Source organism: Chelmon rostratus, chromosome 10, assembly GCF_017976325.1.
Source record: "Chelmon rostratus isolate fCheRos1 chromosome 10, fCheRos1.pri, whole genome shotgun sequence".
NCBI lineage: Eukaryota > Metazoa > Chordata > Actinopteri > Chaetodontiformes > Chaetodontidae > Chelmon > Chelmon rostratus.
Window position 1 is genome coordinate 25364193 of NC_055667.1, and position 15801 is coordinate 25379993.

Consider the following 15801-nt stretch of genomic DNA (forward strand, 5'->3'; position numbering starts at 1 on the left):
TCTAGCGAGCGTCGAGTGGAACCACATTTATCTGCAGCTCTGAGGTCATTGCTCAGGATGAAATGTTCACAGTACCGGTGGGTCCTCGTGTTCTTCATCAAACATTGTTCCAAATGTGACAAACTCATGTTTGAATTCTTTCAGTTACATGCGTCAACTAAAAAAATTCCAGCTATTCCACCCAGTCAACACGGTGAACTACCTGCCTGCTGCATTTTTGTCTTTGTGGCTGATTTTAACGTCCTCCTCCACTCAAATACGTGTTTTACTTATTCTTGCTCGACTTGGATGTTTGAGCATGTCTGTGATGTACGTGCAGAGGATGACACCAGAGGGTTCATTCATCTGATGAAAGGGGTAAGTTTCTCTGAGCTCGCCTTAAATCTGAGTTTAAGATGTTTACAGTCAGTCCTGGTCCAGGATGTAATTTACACAGGTGTGATGAAGGGTGCACACACTGAGACTGGAGTTACAGGAGACATCTGGAGTCCAGTAGTCAAACCTTTGAAATTAGAATATTTGGATGTTCATAGATTCTGTATAAAGACGGGGATTTTGATTTTAATTTTAATTTTAGGACTTTTTAACTTGGTAACTGAAGGTTTTTGTTGAGGAGCATACTAGCTGAGTGTGTCTAGATATGTGTTTTATACGTTTATACTTATATAACTCCAATTTTCCACACTAAAGTCTACTCACGGTCTTAAGCAGAATTACTGCACATGTTTATGAAGTTGTATTAAGTCTTTTGTGGCTGCCGAGGGAGCTGCCTCATGTGATGTCACTTGAGGCAGCGAGTTTGAAAATGAATACAATTTGATAGTTAGAAAGGAGTGAGTTTACCAGCCCTCTGTAGCCTGATCCTCATATCTACTCAAGGCTAAATTAGATGCTACTACCACAAAACACCTGAAACTCCAACAAAACTGTCTGCGGTTGAGTTGCATTGTGGGTAACATAGGTGCTGACAAGGAAGAAGAAGGCATCAATTTTGATATTTCTTGTTTAAAACTGTCAATTGTGAATCCAACAGTGTTATAGCACAATGGTAAAATCAGCTGAGTAGTCTTTTACAACAAGTCCGGAGCGGATCTTCAAGTTAACGAGAGCAAACGTGTTTCTGAATGATCTCTCAAATGCTAAACAGCAGATCAGATCCCTTGTCTCAGACTGTTTCACGTCGTGTTTCAGGAAACTAGTCCATCACTTTGTTCCAATCATGAGGTCACCGTTTCGACCGGTCTTTGTGCCATGACGTCTACGAGGATTTCTGACATGATATAGGGTATTTGTCTGCAACTGCCAAAAAACAACAAGCTGCAACATTACATCAACAGACAATTTGGAGAGAGCATGAGAGATACGTCATTTCTCTGCAGCAAAATTAGGAAAAAAGCAGCCTGAAAACACCGAAAGATTCATTGAGCATTTCATAAGAGATCTTCAGTAAAACTTGAATGTTTTACAGCCTGAACGCTGGCCATGACTGTGAGCCAATAACTCGAAAGGGTTCAAACAATCCTTCCATCCTCATTTCTTCTGACCTAAAGTTTGGTCTTTGTTCAGAAAACGATGAGACAATGAAAACAGCATGAGCGTATATCTGGCCTTAAACCAACAGGCACAGATCATTAAGCCTGGATGTTTTCCCCCTACAAAAGGACTCTGTAATAGCTACGCAGTATTATCTTAGATGTTTTCAATCTGGTTTAATCTCCAAACAGGCTGCCAATTTATTAAGATTACCGGCACATGTTTTATTGCCAATAAAATCCTCCACAATGTGAAAACAAACAAGAAACAATCCACTCCTCATGACCAGAATGCCATTCAGAAAATGTGGAGGGTATCACGTTTACTGAAAAGCAGCATTGTCAAAGTATGACAAAATAACACGTATTCACTGCCAATACTGCTCCAAAGGAGATTCTGCACTGGCCAACATGGGCACCAATCCAATCGATCAGTTTGATTGGAAAGTACAACTTGGATTACCGAAAGTCGATTAGTCAACTGACTGTTCTGATAATCGATTAATCATTTAAACCATTTCTAAAAAAAAAAAAAAAAAAATGCCAAAAACTGTCTTGCCACAACTCCTTTCTTTTGCTGCCTTTCTCTGTTTTATATGATCTGTAAGTTTGGTCAGACAAAACAAGCAATTTGAAGAAGACATGGACGACCACATTTTTAAGCGCATCTTCAATCTTTGCATCACAAAAATGCAAATTTGGAAATATTGTAAAGGTGGAGAAGTTGGTGGCAACAGCAACAGCCAAAAAGCGACAGAAGCAGACTTATTTGAGATGAATCATGACATACATGAAGCATGTGAGTGGAAAAGGTGCGCTGAGGAGAACAAAAGCATCAGTTTTCTACGTAGTTCTTCATAATTTGAGGTTTGACTGGTGGACGTGTAATGACCGCAGTGGAAGGAACCACGCGTTCATTTTCTGGAAATTTGGGTAAAATATGCACCACGTTTAGATGGAAATCTATCTGACGGCTACTTTCACTTCCTTTTCTCCTCACGTTGTGGTGTTTGTTGCTTCACGACACTATTTAATATTACAGGTTTAGAACGATGGTACTGATATTAATATGTGGGAGCAAAAAAAAAAAAAAAAAAACAAAGATAAATCACCAATGGCTATTTTTAAAACTTCAATCTTGATAGGGATTGCTTGGATTTTTTTTTTTTCCTTATTTAGACCAAGAAACATCCAGAACAGGACATTTTGCAGTGTAAAAATTAACTTGTCAAAGCTAGGTTGGTATTTCTGTATTGCAATTTCTTGTTACTTGACTTAGTTGATATCGATATATCTGCGATAAGCTACTATCAGGGGAAACAGAACTACTTATCACATATGATAGCCTCTGCAATATTCTGTGTCTTTTCACTATTTTCTTGCACTTCATGGACCAAACAGTCAGTCGACTTTACTGTGAAGTCAATTCTAAGTTTAAGCGCGCTGGGAGTTTTAAGTAGTTTAGGTGTCGCAAACTTAATCTCAGGTTTAAGGTGAGCTCAGGGAAACGTTCCTCCTGCGCATCAGCTGGAAAACAACCTTTTGGTGCAAAGATCTGCACAGACATCCATGTGCACGGCAAGGCTTAAACATCCCACAGAAGCAAATGTCATCAAAAGGCATTTTTTAGTGGAGGACTTCAAACCAGCTGGTAAAAATAAACCAGCTCAGACCACATGATGCAGGACCATGTTACTGTAAACTATGATTAATTTATCTCATCCTTCGACTTCGTATTACATAAAGCCAGGGTGGTTTATCCTCCACTTCACCCCTGCTGCAGACACTCTCATCTCCATTCATTCACTGACATTATTAGGCTGATTTCAGGCAGGCGGTGGCGGAGGATCACTGTCTGCAGCCACCGGCAGGTTTTTGGACAGAGACAAACACACTAACCATACATTTTATCTTCTCTGCATCAGTGTGAGGTGAAAAATCCAAAAAAAGAAAAAGAAAAGAAAATGTACCGTTATGACACTAACAGGACTCGGTTCCTTTTCCATCTTCCCTTTTCGGGTTGAGCTCAAAACGAGGCTAAAAACTGCGACAGGGATGTTTTTTTAGCTAGCAGTTACACAAAAACGCACTTAGCCTAAAGGGACAAGGCTCAGAAAAATGTCCATTTTTTTCATGGGACAGGCCCTCAAAACCCCAAACCCTGCGCCGAAACGAGTCCCCCCCGACACGGGTAGAGCTGTTACGCCCTTGCGTTTCTCCCACAAACATCGGAAAACGCCGGAAAACACGGCGGCGATTCGCGGCTACACCAAAAACAAGCTAGCAACCGTTTTAGCCTCGTATCCCGATCAGACCTTTTACTTCACCGGTGATGTTAAATCAATGAGGGCACGCCGAAGCCTCACTGTCGGCATTCCAGCGAATATCCCGACCCAAGCGACACGAAAGGGACACCTTCCCGTTGTTAAAACTCACCTCATGTGGTTGGAAACTGCGGACGGTGCCGGGTCATGATTAATAACGACAGAAACGAAGCTTTTTTCTCTCGAATGCGTTCAGCTGGTGCTCATTTGGCGGCGGTGCCGTCCTCTCCCTGCAGCAGCCTCGGCGCTCACTGTTTTGGGTTGAGGAAAAGTGATGTCATTGCATGAAATTTCACTACCCGCCCCAATTTTTTTTTTTTTTGTTCGGAGGCTGCCCCATGTAGCCAAACATAATTTCACCATATACTTAAAAAGCTGTATATAGTGGTTTTCAGTGCCTTAAAATATCCTCTGCACACTTTAAATACTTCTGCACTGGTCATAAATCTGTTCACATCTGGTCATCATGAAGAAGAGTTCAACAAAAGCATCAATACTTTATTTGTGGGTGAGAGCAACTGACTGGGTGCACTTTTAAGGCAATTTAACCCAGAACAACAACAAAAAAAAGGTATAAATGAATGCATACTCTCACAGTCTATTGGAAAAGGCCTGTACAGGTGTTTTTTTTCTGGAGGTGACCCCCATAGTAAAGTCAACTCAGTGTGAGTCTTTGTGGAGGAGAACACGTTCTTTAGATGATGCTGCAGAGGTTGCTCATCTGGGGGCGTCACCTGCAGCGTTGTCAATGTCTTGGAGTGAATTATCGGTGGCATCTTCCTCACCTGGTACCTCTGACGCCACCTGGGTGGAAGAACAGGAAGTTACGGGGCTGGAGTAGATTTTGCTGCTAGGACAGAAGTTCTGCTGTTTTGGCCAAAAGGTGTAATGTTCAGCCGAAGGGCGCGCTGATAATTTGTGTGATGGCTCATGCAGCACAACAATGTGGAGACACAATAGAAACGATTGCTTTCTCTATTGACGCGTGTCAGTGGCTTGTTTTTACAACATCTTGCTTCAAGGCCTGTTTACACTGTGCAGTATTTGGACAGCGACAGACGATTGACTACAGAAACATGGCGAATACATTGGTCGTCAATCAAAAACAGTGGTCCTAGATCACATTGTGAGTCATGTCCACTGATGGCAGAAATCCCACAGTGTGGCTGCTGCTACTACCAGTCTCTGTATATTCTGACCACCTGCCTGAGATGTTCAGTAGGACTACGGTGGATTAAGGACACCCGCTGCACATGAACAGCATAGACTGTCTGATTCAAAGCACTGGCAGCTAACACTTGCTTATATTTCATCAAATCTATCAATCCAGACTCACTGTGAGACCCTCATGGACCCCTGTGCTTTACACTTCATGTTTTTTTGTTTCCTCTGGCGCAATTAGACAGTCATTTAAAGCTCCTGCTGTTTATATGTTGTGAACTCATTAACGGTACAACTGAACAAAGCTATGATGAAGCTTGCCAGTTGAAATAAAACCCTTTAATTAACAAATGAAAACAATCCCAATTTCTTTCAGTAGAGCCTGCATGAAACATATCTTTGTTTGGTAGATTTCTGTTGTCCGTCAGCCTGATGCAGGCAGTTTAGCTGGCTGCTGCTGGATGTGAGGACAAAGACAGGCGATAGGGGGTCAGAGTCTGCGTGGACTGAACGAACAGAACAATTCACAGTGAGACCACCAGTCTCACACACAATAAACTGTGTTTTATCCCACAGGGGATATGACAGTACAACCAGAAAGGACGGCATGAACTGTGTTTTCAGTTCTTTTAATATTAGTCTGCTTTTATACTCTTCTTGAACGATGTATTGAAGAGTTTTCGTTGGGCTTATTTCATGCCAAGGTGTTTATTGTTTCGTTACATTTTCAAAACATGAGCGATGCAGTCAGGTGCCACATGAACACCGGAGCAGCTTCTGTGTTAATCATTGCTCACGTTCATGCAGGCCAGTAAGAGATCCCTACCTAACACGCTTCAGATGTTAGAGATGGGGGACAAAATCCACAGTCCTCAAAAAACATATTCCAGAGTTTATCTGAAGTTAATATGAAGCTACAGCCGTCTGGGTTCAACAGCTGATGCATGAAAGTCCCTCTTTGTGTTGCTGAACTCTAGTGGAGGGACAATAACCCAAAGAGGGACTAAAAAGACTGTAAGACATCAACTTGATCTGATGAACTCTATTAAACTCTCATGCTACCTTCTAAAGGAATAGGGCAATTTAAGTGATGCCTCCTTCTTGCCTTACCAGCAAATGTAATCCATGAATAAATATAAAAGGCACAAAGGACTGAGGCGTATAGATGAGAAGCTACAGGATGCTGCTGCCAGGAAAGGTTTGGTTTCTAGCATATATAAACTCGTGAGTGGCTCAGAATAATGCACCAACATGACTTAGCAGGGAGACACAAGAAGTCTCCTTTCAACAGCCAATTGGCAACGAATATGGAGCACTTCAATAACATTAGAATGTAGAATGATCCTAATGGAAGTCTTGCATATTACCCCAGTAAAATGTAATAAAATGAGTGCTACTCAGACAAACGCTGACATGTCTGTGGAAAACAGGCCCACTGTGGGAACGCCTGCAGAGAACTCCCTCTGCTCGGCAACAAATGCTTCACAGAGATCCTCCGGGTTGCCGTTCCAAACTGTCCTACGCTGCGTCTATCTGGACACAAAATAGATGGTTTATCTGTGAGGAAAAGGAGATTTGTAACAATGGGCTGTCTTGCTGCTGAAGGGAAAATTGTTATAAATTGGAAGATAAGAAGCAGTCGGCTCAGTTTATAGACTTAATGTGGATGGAAAGAGCTGCTGCCACATTTAGGAACAATTGATCTGGGCCTAGTGTCATTGTGGGATACAAAAAGGTCATGTTTGAACTCTTTACCGGAATATGTATAATGGCGTACAATATAATGTATAATATGGTTTATTATGAGTTAGAGGCTGTTTTTTTAAGTGTTTATTGATTTTTAATGTTCCTTTGCTCTCTTTTGTGCACGTTGTTCTTGTTTTTTGTTTGTCATTGTGCATATATGTACTGTATGTGCTTAATGTCCAGTCCGTAAAATAACAGGAAACATTTTAATGGGAAAAAAAGGGTTAACTTCAGACAAAGAACAGGGCTGTGGATGTTGTTTCCCATCAGGATCCCTGAACAACCGGCTGAGACAGGAGGAATTATTGTAAGAAGCAAGAAAAAAAACAGGTTCAATGCACATAAAAGCATGTGAGTGTTGTTTTGAGGGAAAAAAAAGTGAACCTATCATTTAAGTTGCATGTTTGATTGCTTTTCCCCCCATTTAGATCACAGCGTTATGATTCACCAGACAGTCTCTGCACAATCTGAGCTGGCTTAAAATTGACAATGTACTGACACTGATTGCGACCAAGTTTTTTATTAGACCCATCTCACAGTGTGACACACAATGAAACTGTTGTTATCGCAGCATTTGGGCGCCATCATTCAAAAAGGCAGATTCGACATATTCAAGATGGCGAAGCTCCTAAATGAGAGTTAACCTGGTCATCCATGATGGCATCCACATCTCTTTCTGAGAGCTCTTGCCCTGAGGTGTCCAGGTCAACCTGGTCTGGGTCTTCTGCGGTCAGGATGTCCATCGGAGCCTCAGCAATGGCTCTGATGGTCTGGTCCTCCAGGGCCAGGGCTGTGTCAAACTGTAGGGGGGATGGCGGACCCTGCATACCATCCCCTTCCACATCCAGGTCCTGTACAACAGGGGATATCTATGAGATCTAAATCTTAACATAGAGCTATTTCAAGTTTTATGTATATATTTGTGTTATTTATATTTACACCTCTGACCACCAGGTGGAGTGTCCTTGTTTTGGGATAATTCATTTACCTAAAGAGGTCAATGCAGCTACATGTTGCTACTTTGCGTGTGGGAGAAGCATCCAGCCTTTGTTTATGCCCATTTTTGAGTTTGTACTTGACACAGATCATTGAACAATAGAGCTGTAAAGATCTGTGGAACATGTCTGAACTTTTGATCATCTACAAACTGGGCATTTATGGGAACCACACATCACAACTTATCCTCACAGTAGCAGCACCTCAGAGGCCTAAGAGTCGCAAACAGTCACTACATTTGTCTTCAATATTAAAAACACAAATCACTTGCCTTTCACTTCTACTAAGTATGATAGTTGTAGCATTTCATGGTTGCTTTCACACTTGGGTGGGTTCATTTGGTCCAGACCAAGTGGAAAAATAGTCAATTTTTGCCTTGAGGTCCATGTTCACCCTAAACTTTTGACAAACAAACCAAGACCTGAAATCTTGAAGTCCTGTTGACTGACAGCAACTCATGGATAGGACAGTTTCTACGACTGTCATCCCACACTATCAGCACTGCACTCTCGTGTTACCATGATAACTGAAGGATACTATATAAATATATAAATCGCTTTTGACAACTGACCCTTTGCTAAACCCCTTCTCTGAACAAAAACTGTCCAATCAGCACTTAATGACTGCAACCAGGCAACATCAGACCTGTCAGGCTTTGCACTTCTCTACATGCCAATGTGGTGTGCATGAGGCTCTACTCGGTATCGCAACAGTTTGGAGGGTGGTGTCTTTTTTGTTGTCGTTCAAAACCCTTAAACACAAAAGCGAGCATGTGAGGAGCGAATTAAACTTTGTCTTTATCTGCTGCAACGTAAGATGCAAACATGAGCACGTCTGCCTAACTAGCTTACTGCCTGCAGCAGTAGCAGCAAGTGTTTCAGGCAATGGACATGTTATTAGCTTTCTAACATTATTTTGTGGGATTACATGTTAAATTAGAAAATTACCTGTTCAGAACTGACACATCCACTGTTTGTGGATTCGTCTGTGAGCCAAGATGCAGATATATGAATGCAGAGTAATGACAGCGGCTCAATCCAATTCTCTGTTTTGGAGAAGTTCACATAATACACACAACCCCAGCCAAATGGGTGTTAAATACCATTAAATTTGACTGATTCAAACTCATGGCTTATTCTGCATATCCTCAAATCCTTGTCTCTGATAAAAGTGAAGCACTGTTTGAAAATACGGACAATGAAGCATAGCCTAAATCTAAGCACTGCACGGCTGGTCCAAGTACATTTTTCTTCTACAGTAAGCATCCAAACAATTCCAGGGATGTTAGAACGAATAACATTTTAATTAGCCTACATTTTATTATTTTTACATTTGATTTTTAATGCCATGCTACGGGACTAACTAGCTATACACTGAAATACACAAACAATGTTGCTCCCTTGTATACATGATATGGACCAACAACTGGTGAGGATGCTGATGTTACACCTGTGACATGTAGCTTTATCCTCAGTCTGTTTAGCATTATGTCAAGTAGATATTAAAGACCCTGTTACAAGGTTCTCGTTTTAAAATGTGTCACATGTAAACGTCATCTTGAGATGGACTTCACACCTCGCTCACAGAATTTAATTTAATTAGAATAATCTTAGATTAGCTAGTTATACTTATAAAATCTGCTAGGGCGAGTCATCATTTTAGCTGACAAAATCCACGATCATCAGCTAGAATCGAGAAGCCTGCTTTTGTTTACTTCTGTGAGGAATCAGATCTATAGTTTCCAAAATTACTGCAAATTTTGGTAGTTAACTGCCTCTGTTATCACTGCAGTGCCAGAACGGAAAACTTGGTAGGCATAGCAGCATTAAGGGCTGGGCTAACAGGGCAGGGCTTGGCAAAGGGCCAATTCACAATCAGCAGGTGAATTGGAGAGCACCTCAGCTTTTAAATTCATATCCCCCATCACAGTCAGTCAGGTTGTGCAGTCTGTACCAGAGTTCAAACCTCTGTTGTTTACTCCAGTTGAACCAGACTCTGGATAGTTTTCCCTCCCATTGTTGAATTCATGGCCAGATCTGAACACAGCAATCGTTTTCAGGTGTGGACCAAAACAACCGCACTGAGACCCTTTCGAGGAAGCAGTCTCGGTCTGCTCACAAACAAACTGAGCTGTTCATTTGCAGTGGAAACATGACTCAACTACACTACACGGTGTATTCTGCGAGTGTGGGCTAAACAGCTTGCCTAGCCGGGGGCCGGTTGGTACGGATGAGCGAAATTAACCGTTCCTAGCAACTAGCTGGAGAATGAATGGAGGTCAGACCTGGAGGTCAGGGAAGTAGCACATCGCCGTCATGATATTATGAAAAATTTTACTTTCTCACCCCAACTCCAGACATGTCTAACCAATGAGTGGAGTGATGGTTCGTCTGGCTTTCAGTCATGCATTTTGATTTGCAACAAAGATGTAACAGAAGTTGTGAAAGCACCATTAAACACCAGCAATTAAGCATCTAACAATGAGTGTTGAACATGACATTTTTGTTACAATGCATATACAGAACATTAGAGGGGAGTGGTAGGGGAACATCATTTCTACATACATCACTGAACTCTAGGGGAAGGCTCTCTGTGGGCTGAAGCTCTGCTGCGCTCAAATACATGTCTCTGCTCGCAGTGGTGAGCTGTTCCTGTGGTGGAGGTTCCTGCTCAGGCTGGTACATGGGGGGAGGCAAGGTGAGGTGCAGTGGGCAGCGAGGGTCGTCAGACTGACCCATGTGCACCGTACGGTCACATGGGACATCTTTCGTGCCTGGACACACTTTGAAAAGCACCTGGTTGCTGTCCTGGTAGATGTCTGAGTGTCTGGTCGTCAAGGAGAATGGCACATGATGTGCAGACACAGACACAAATGAAATGGCCACAGGAATCAAACAGACAAAGAAAACCGCTCAACTTAAAATGCAAAAAAACAAATGGCGACTTGTGATATTGGGAAACTTTAACCTCTCAAGTTGCCAAATTAGTAATATTGCAAGTACTATGATTAATCCTATGGAAATCATATTGTACATATTTCTCAAGCCTTTAGCAACTTCATAATAAGCAGCCTTGTGTTGAAAGTATTGTCTGAGTGGTTTTGTACAAGAAACTACTTATTTTGTGAGAACATTAAAACTGCAGGGTTTGTCAGCTTGTTGACAAGGCAACAAGCTCACAGTTTAATCGCTGGCAATTAGAAGAACACAAAGTTAAGTACTTGCAATAAAACTACTAAAAAAATGCAAAGTACATCCTGTTGAAATGCATCACACTACCCTAAATAATTAAATTTAGGTTAAAATGGTTAAAATGAAGGAAGGTTGGGAAGGGATGTTGTTCCTTCCAACTGAACAGATTAGCCCCTTTGTAACTCTGGGAAAAATCAACAGACCACAGGAAGGATTTTATATAGGCTCCCTTTGAAACCAGCAGCTACTGCAAGCTGCTGGTCTTGATCAGGGCCAAAGTGAAGATGGCTGAAAAAGGAAAGATGAAGGATGGTTTGAATGACCAGAGAGCCTCAGTTAGTTTGCAGCGTAGTTTGAAACTTAACAGACTCAAACAAAAGAAATAGGAATAAAAATTTCAATTAATGCCGAAAAATACATCTGTGGCTACTTGTATGGAAACAGATCACACTATTGTGGTGAAAACACATAATGGGAACATCACTGAGGATACGTGAGACACAGTGTCTGGTCATAGGGAGGCAGGGGTTGGTACATCGGGTTCCCTCCACAAAGGAGATGCACTTCTCATACACTGCTCTTGTGTGTGGCTACAACAGATGAAACAAGTGATAGATAAGGGGAGAACAGTAAACTGTTTTCTCTGTTTTTTACTACTTTCTACTGTGATGGGGTCATACCTGAGGAGCTCCTTCTGTCACGGCCTGCCTCCTCTCCCTAAGCTGCCGGTGCAGCAGGGCTTCCACGCCGTACCGACGACGGTAACGACGCAGAGCTTTGAGCTTCTTCAGGTTCTCCCTCTCCTTCATGGACAGACCTTCAGGTCCCGTCAGCAGACTGCTCCCTGACATCAACATACACAAATACAGATATTGCTGAGAGCTGTGAAGCCCTGTTAACATGAAAGGGTGTGGGATGATCTACTAAAAAGAAGTAGAAAGTAAACAAAGCAAAACATGTTTTGTTAGTGACTAAATGGTCATATTTACCAAGAGTTTCATGCTCCACTTTGCGGTTGTGCAGGTATCTGCGCTTTTTCTCCTTAAGCAGGTGCTGCAGCCGTTTGAACTGGTCAATGTAGAGGGACTGAAGCCTAATTAGTTTTTCTCGGGTGATGAGCGCCACTTCCTCTGCTGTGTACACTCCTGCATGTCTGTGATTTACAAAGAAAAATACATTCACGCAAAGGGGCCACATCACAGATAAGTAAGCTATTAACACGGATTTAGAAAGTCACTACAGATTGAACCTCAGAAAAAGAAAGAAAAATGTTTTCCCAAACATGTAATGTTCTTTGAAGTTGAGTGAGTAGTTCCTCTGGTTCTATCTGCATTGCGCAGTGGGACAATACTGAACATCTACAGCACACTCAAAAACAGGGGTGGGCCATATGGCCACAATCTTCTAGATTTAGATGTAATTCTACATCATGGTGCAGCAATTACTATGTAAATTCAATGAAGAAACAGTTTAAATAACTGTACCATACCACAATTTATCACATTTGATTATTTACTTCTTTTATTGGGAACTTCCATACAAACAAAAACAACAGCCTCATGTGAGACAACACTTGAGTTTAAGAACGAAAGACTCAAAACAACAAAACTAACTTCCTTTCAAGCTTTAAGGATCTAAGTGACAAAAACAGAGATGCACACCATCACCTACAACTGTCGGTCTCAGGTCATGTAATAACGTGGTAAACGGTCCTGCATCCAAATCATGTGATCTTATGAGCAGCTTGTTTGCTACTCTGAGACACTAAAACCATTTTCTCACATGAACTCTGTACAATGTCTGCAGAATCTGGCTGAACATCAAAGTCGCCCTTTCACACATTGAGCACATTTGTCTGGGTCAGGCGCACTATCACCTACAGTAAGTACTGTAAGTTTGGTTTAGGCAAAGGGTGGCACCTGGGTAGAGCATGCAGGAGGAGGAGGAGGACGACGACGACTTATCCGTAATGAGGATTGTTTTTACGTTGCTATCGATACTACATGTATTTGGACGCATCGGCAATGTCAATGTAAGAGTAGAAAGCAATACACAGGCAAGCAGAAAAGAGTACGAAGCAGCTACACTCTGTGCAACATCATCGACACAACGACTGGCTTGCTGCATAGCAGGATAGCAGTGTGTAAGTAACCTCACAGGTTAAGGGATATCTCCCGCAGAGGAATGGTATAGCTAAATCTCTACCAGTGGACACATTTCTACCGTTGCACAGTATCTACTGTCATAACAACCAACCCTACTCAAAAATCACGTGTTTTTTTTTTTGTTTTGTTTTTTATAGTTCGTATACTGTCTACATTTTGTCATGTTCCATGCATGAACATACTACACACTCGTATCCTGCTCAGAATTAGTTTGTATTTTGAATTGGGACATGGTTGTTGCTGAAGGTAGTATATCAATGTCTGAGTCAACACCCAAAAAGTAAGATTGACACAACAATAATAACATAACAGTGCAGGCTCAGATTAAAAACTAGAGATGTTCAGATAATTCATCTTACTTCAGAGGATCCTCGTGATCACTGTCAACGCTGTCTGCATCACTGTCAGGGTCTCCTCTCCATGTCTGGTCGAGTACTAAGGGACCCTGCTCCTCCTCACTCAGACTGTCATCATCTGTCCAGAGGGAGTGTACACAAACATTACAATAATATTCATAGTTGTAAAAATAAACTGCAAGAGAAATTTATTCACCCCTGGCATAATACAGACGAAAAGTCAATGCACATGAGAGTAACTACGGTGAGGTGTCTACAACTGACAAAGTATCTCCCAGTCTGAACAAGATTACTTACCTAAAATACGGCTAGCTTCAGAGCGGCCTCCTTCAACGCTGTGTGTCTCTGCACGGTTGTATCCACTAAGCTGAGACAGCAGTGTCTCTGGGGATGGACCGGCAGGCGACTTTCTCATCTGGGCTCGGAGTGCCATGGCATTCCTGCGAGCATGCTCTGCACAGAAGGTCACTCTAAAAAAAACAGCAATTGGAGGAGGAGATGTCAGAAATTTGATTTGGTAATAGGACTTTAGAGTATGTCTCCTGTCCTGGAATGAACTTGCAGAATGAAACGTACAACTAATAAAGCTGAAGTCTAACTTTTGACTTTCCACCCACCCATCTTTCCTGTCAACCTTCGGTGAAGCGTTGGGACAGCGCTTGCCGTTCTTGGCCGAGACATAGCTGCACTGCTTGTACGGGGCATTCTTGTCCTCCAAAATGTGTTTGATGCAGAACTCCAGGCCCTCCAGACGGGGCTGAGGGCATGGTCGCTGGGTGAAGGAGCAGGCCTGGGGCTCCTGAGGACGAGGTGTCTGGGACACCCGGTTCCGACTTGAAGGCAAAACGTGGATTCGTATCCTGTTCATTGTCTGTTAAATAATTAGAGCTGAAACACACAAAGCAGAATTAGTCCGTTAATTGATCAGTCGACTGGCAGATCAATAATCCAATTTTGATGATTGGTTGAGTATTTGATTTATTTTAAGAGAAAAAAAAGAGAAAAAAGGCAAACACTCTCTAATTCCAGCTTCTCAAATGTGGAAGAGTTGCTGCTTTTTGTCTTGTATGACAGAAAATTTAATATCTTTCGCTTTTGTACCGTTGGTCAGACAAAACAAGGCACTGGAAACTGCAACCTTGCCTCTGAGAAAATACAATCTTTAATTACTGTCTGACAAAATGACAAAATGTTTGAGACTGGAGCTGCAACAACTACCAGAGATCAAATGAGAAGCTGATTAATTGATCAACAGAAAATTTGTCTGCTCAACAATGTTGAAAAAATCAAGTAATAGTTTCAGACAACAAACATTTAGCGTCTCAAATGTGAGGATTTTTTTTAATGCCCAATGTTTGGCATTTAAGGCATTGATAACACTAAAGTGAAAATATCATGTGCATTATTTATTGTTTTTTATTTTATTTTATTGACATACGAACTATCGAGGAATGGAATATGGAGGCTAGGAGGTGCACTAACTACATATCACAAATAAAACTTGGGCTAAATAAATAGATGTCATTGCGGATGATGCTTTAACCCAGGAATTTACATGCCCATATTTCTGCGATCCGCGTGGCTTATTTAGCCCTTTATTCACAAATTGGGTCCGAAGACACGTTAAAGTATATTGATTTTATACACACAGGACAACGTAAAACAACGTTAAACCAGGCGGTGCCAGGTCAGGTGGCTTGTCATGTTCGACACTGATCAAGTTCGTGACAACTTAATATATATTGTGCGTACAGTATATATAGAAAACAGCAAAAAAAAAATATCACAACAGTTAGAGCCTCGCTAACATAAAGAAGAAAATGCTTTTATTGCAGATATAAATCTAGCAGCAAGACATTTCTCTGTCTTCATCAAGTCTAACCAGGCGCCACACCGATCTTTAGCCCGCCTCTATTCGCTGCGTCACTCTTTCAGTTACGGAGTCGCCATCTTTGTTTAGCAGTTGCTAATGCTACCTAACCGCTACGTTTCACAATTTGCAGCTGAGAAGAGAATTTTGCCGACCGACGGCAACAGACAGTCGTCTTCCTCGATATGATCGAAGTGCTTCGGGGTCGGAAGGTTAGCACATCGTCATCTTTTGTGTGTAACCGCTTACCTTCCTCTGTTGTTCGAGCTGGTCTTGCTCCCGTACCACTCTACGCCGATTTTCCTGTATTCCCCAACAACTGCTACAGCCACTGCAGACAGAAACAAAGCCCTCCCATTCTTAGCTCTGATTGGCCAAGAGTCAAGGTACTTCATTGGCCAATCTAGTTGCCAATCAAAATGCCACCAAACCTGCAATTTTCTGGTACACCCACAATATT

At 41.9% G+C, this 15801-nt stretch overlaps 2 protein-coding genes and 1 non-coding gene across 4 annotated transcripts in view; all 3 read right to left on the minus strand.

The window, feature by feature from the left end:
* nckap5l (NCK-associated protein 5-like) overlaps positions 1-4091 on the minus strand; it is a 37636-nt gene extending 33545 nt beyond the window's left edge. Inside the window, exon 1 of one of the 2 annotated variants that reach the window (XM_041945286.1) lies at positions 3969-4091. The gene's annotated coding sequence lies outside the window, so the exon portion shown is untranslated. The remainder of the gene's footprint in view (positions 1-3968) is intronic. The other variant, XM_041945287.1, reaches the window with a different exon arrangement.
* Positions 4092-4475: 384 nt separating this feature from the next.
* kansl2 (KAT8 regulatory NSL complex subunit 2) lies at positions 4476-15658 on the minus strand. The gene is made up of 10 exons (XM_041945296.1): positions 15591-15658; positions 14089-14359; positions 13769-13941; positions 13475-13589; positions 11940-12103; positions 11631-11794; positions 11444-11540; positions 10324-10577; positions 7408-7614; positions 4476-4660 (listed from the first exon to the last, which is right to left on the minus strand). Exons 2-10 carry the CDS (start codon positions 14337-14339, stop codon positions 4574-4576), a joined length of 1512 nt encoding a protein of 503 aa, XP_041801230.1. The 5' UTR covers positions 14340-14359; positions 15591-15658; the 3' UTR covers positions 4476-4573.
* Positions 11094-11227, minus strand: LOC121613428. The gene has a single exon (XR_006007189.1). It is a non-coding gene; the product is annotated as a small nucleolar RNA SNORA2/SNORA34 family (small nucleolar RNA).
* Positions 15659-15801: the final 143 nt, after the last annotated feature.

Excerpts from the sequence above, each read along its gene's own strand:
- kansl2 (XM_041945296.1), bottom strand. The coding sequence starts at position 14,339 with ATGAACAGGATACGAATCCACGTTTTGCCTTCAAGTCGGAACCGGGTG. Across the intron at positions 11,541-11,630 it reads TGACAGAAGGAGCTCCTCAG|CCACACACAAGAGCAGTGTA; the intron begins GTATGACCCCAT and ends CATCTGTTGTAG. Across the intron at positions 7,615-10,323 it reads TTCCCCTAGAGTTCAGTGAT|GACCTGGATGTGGAAGGGGA; the intron begins GTATGTAGAAAT and ends CCTGTTGTACAG.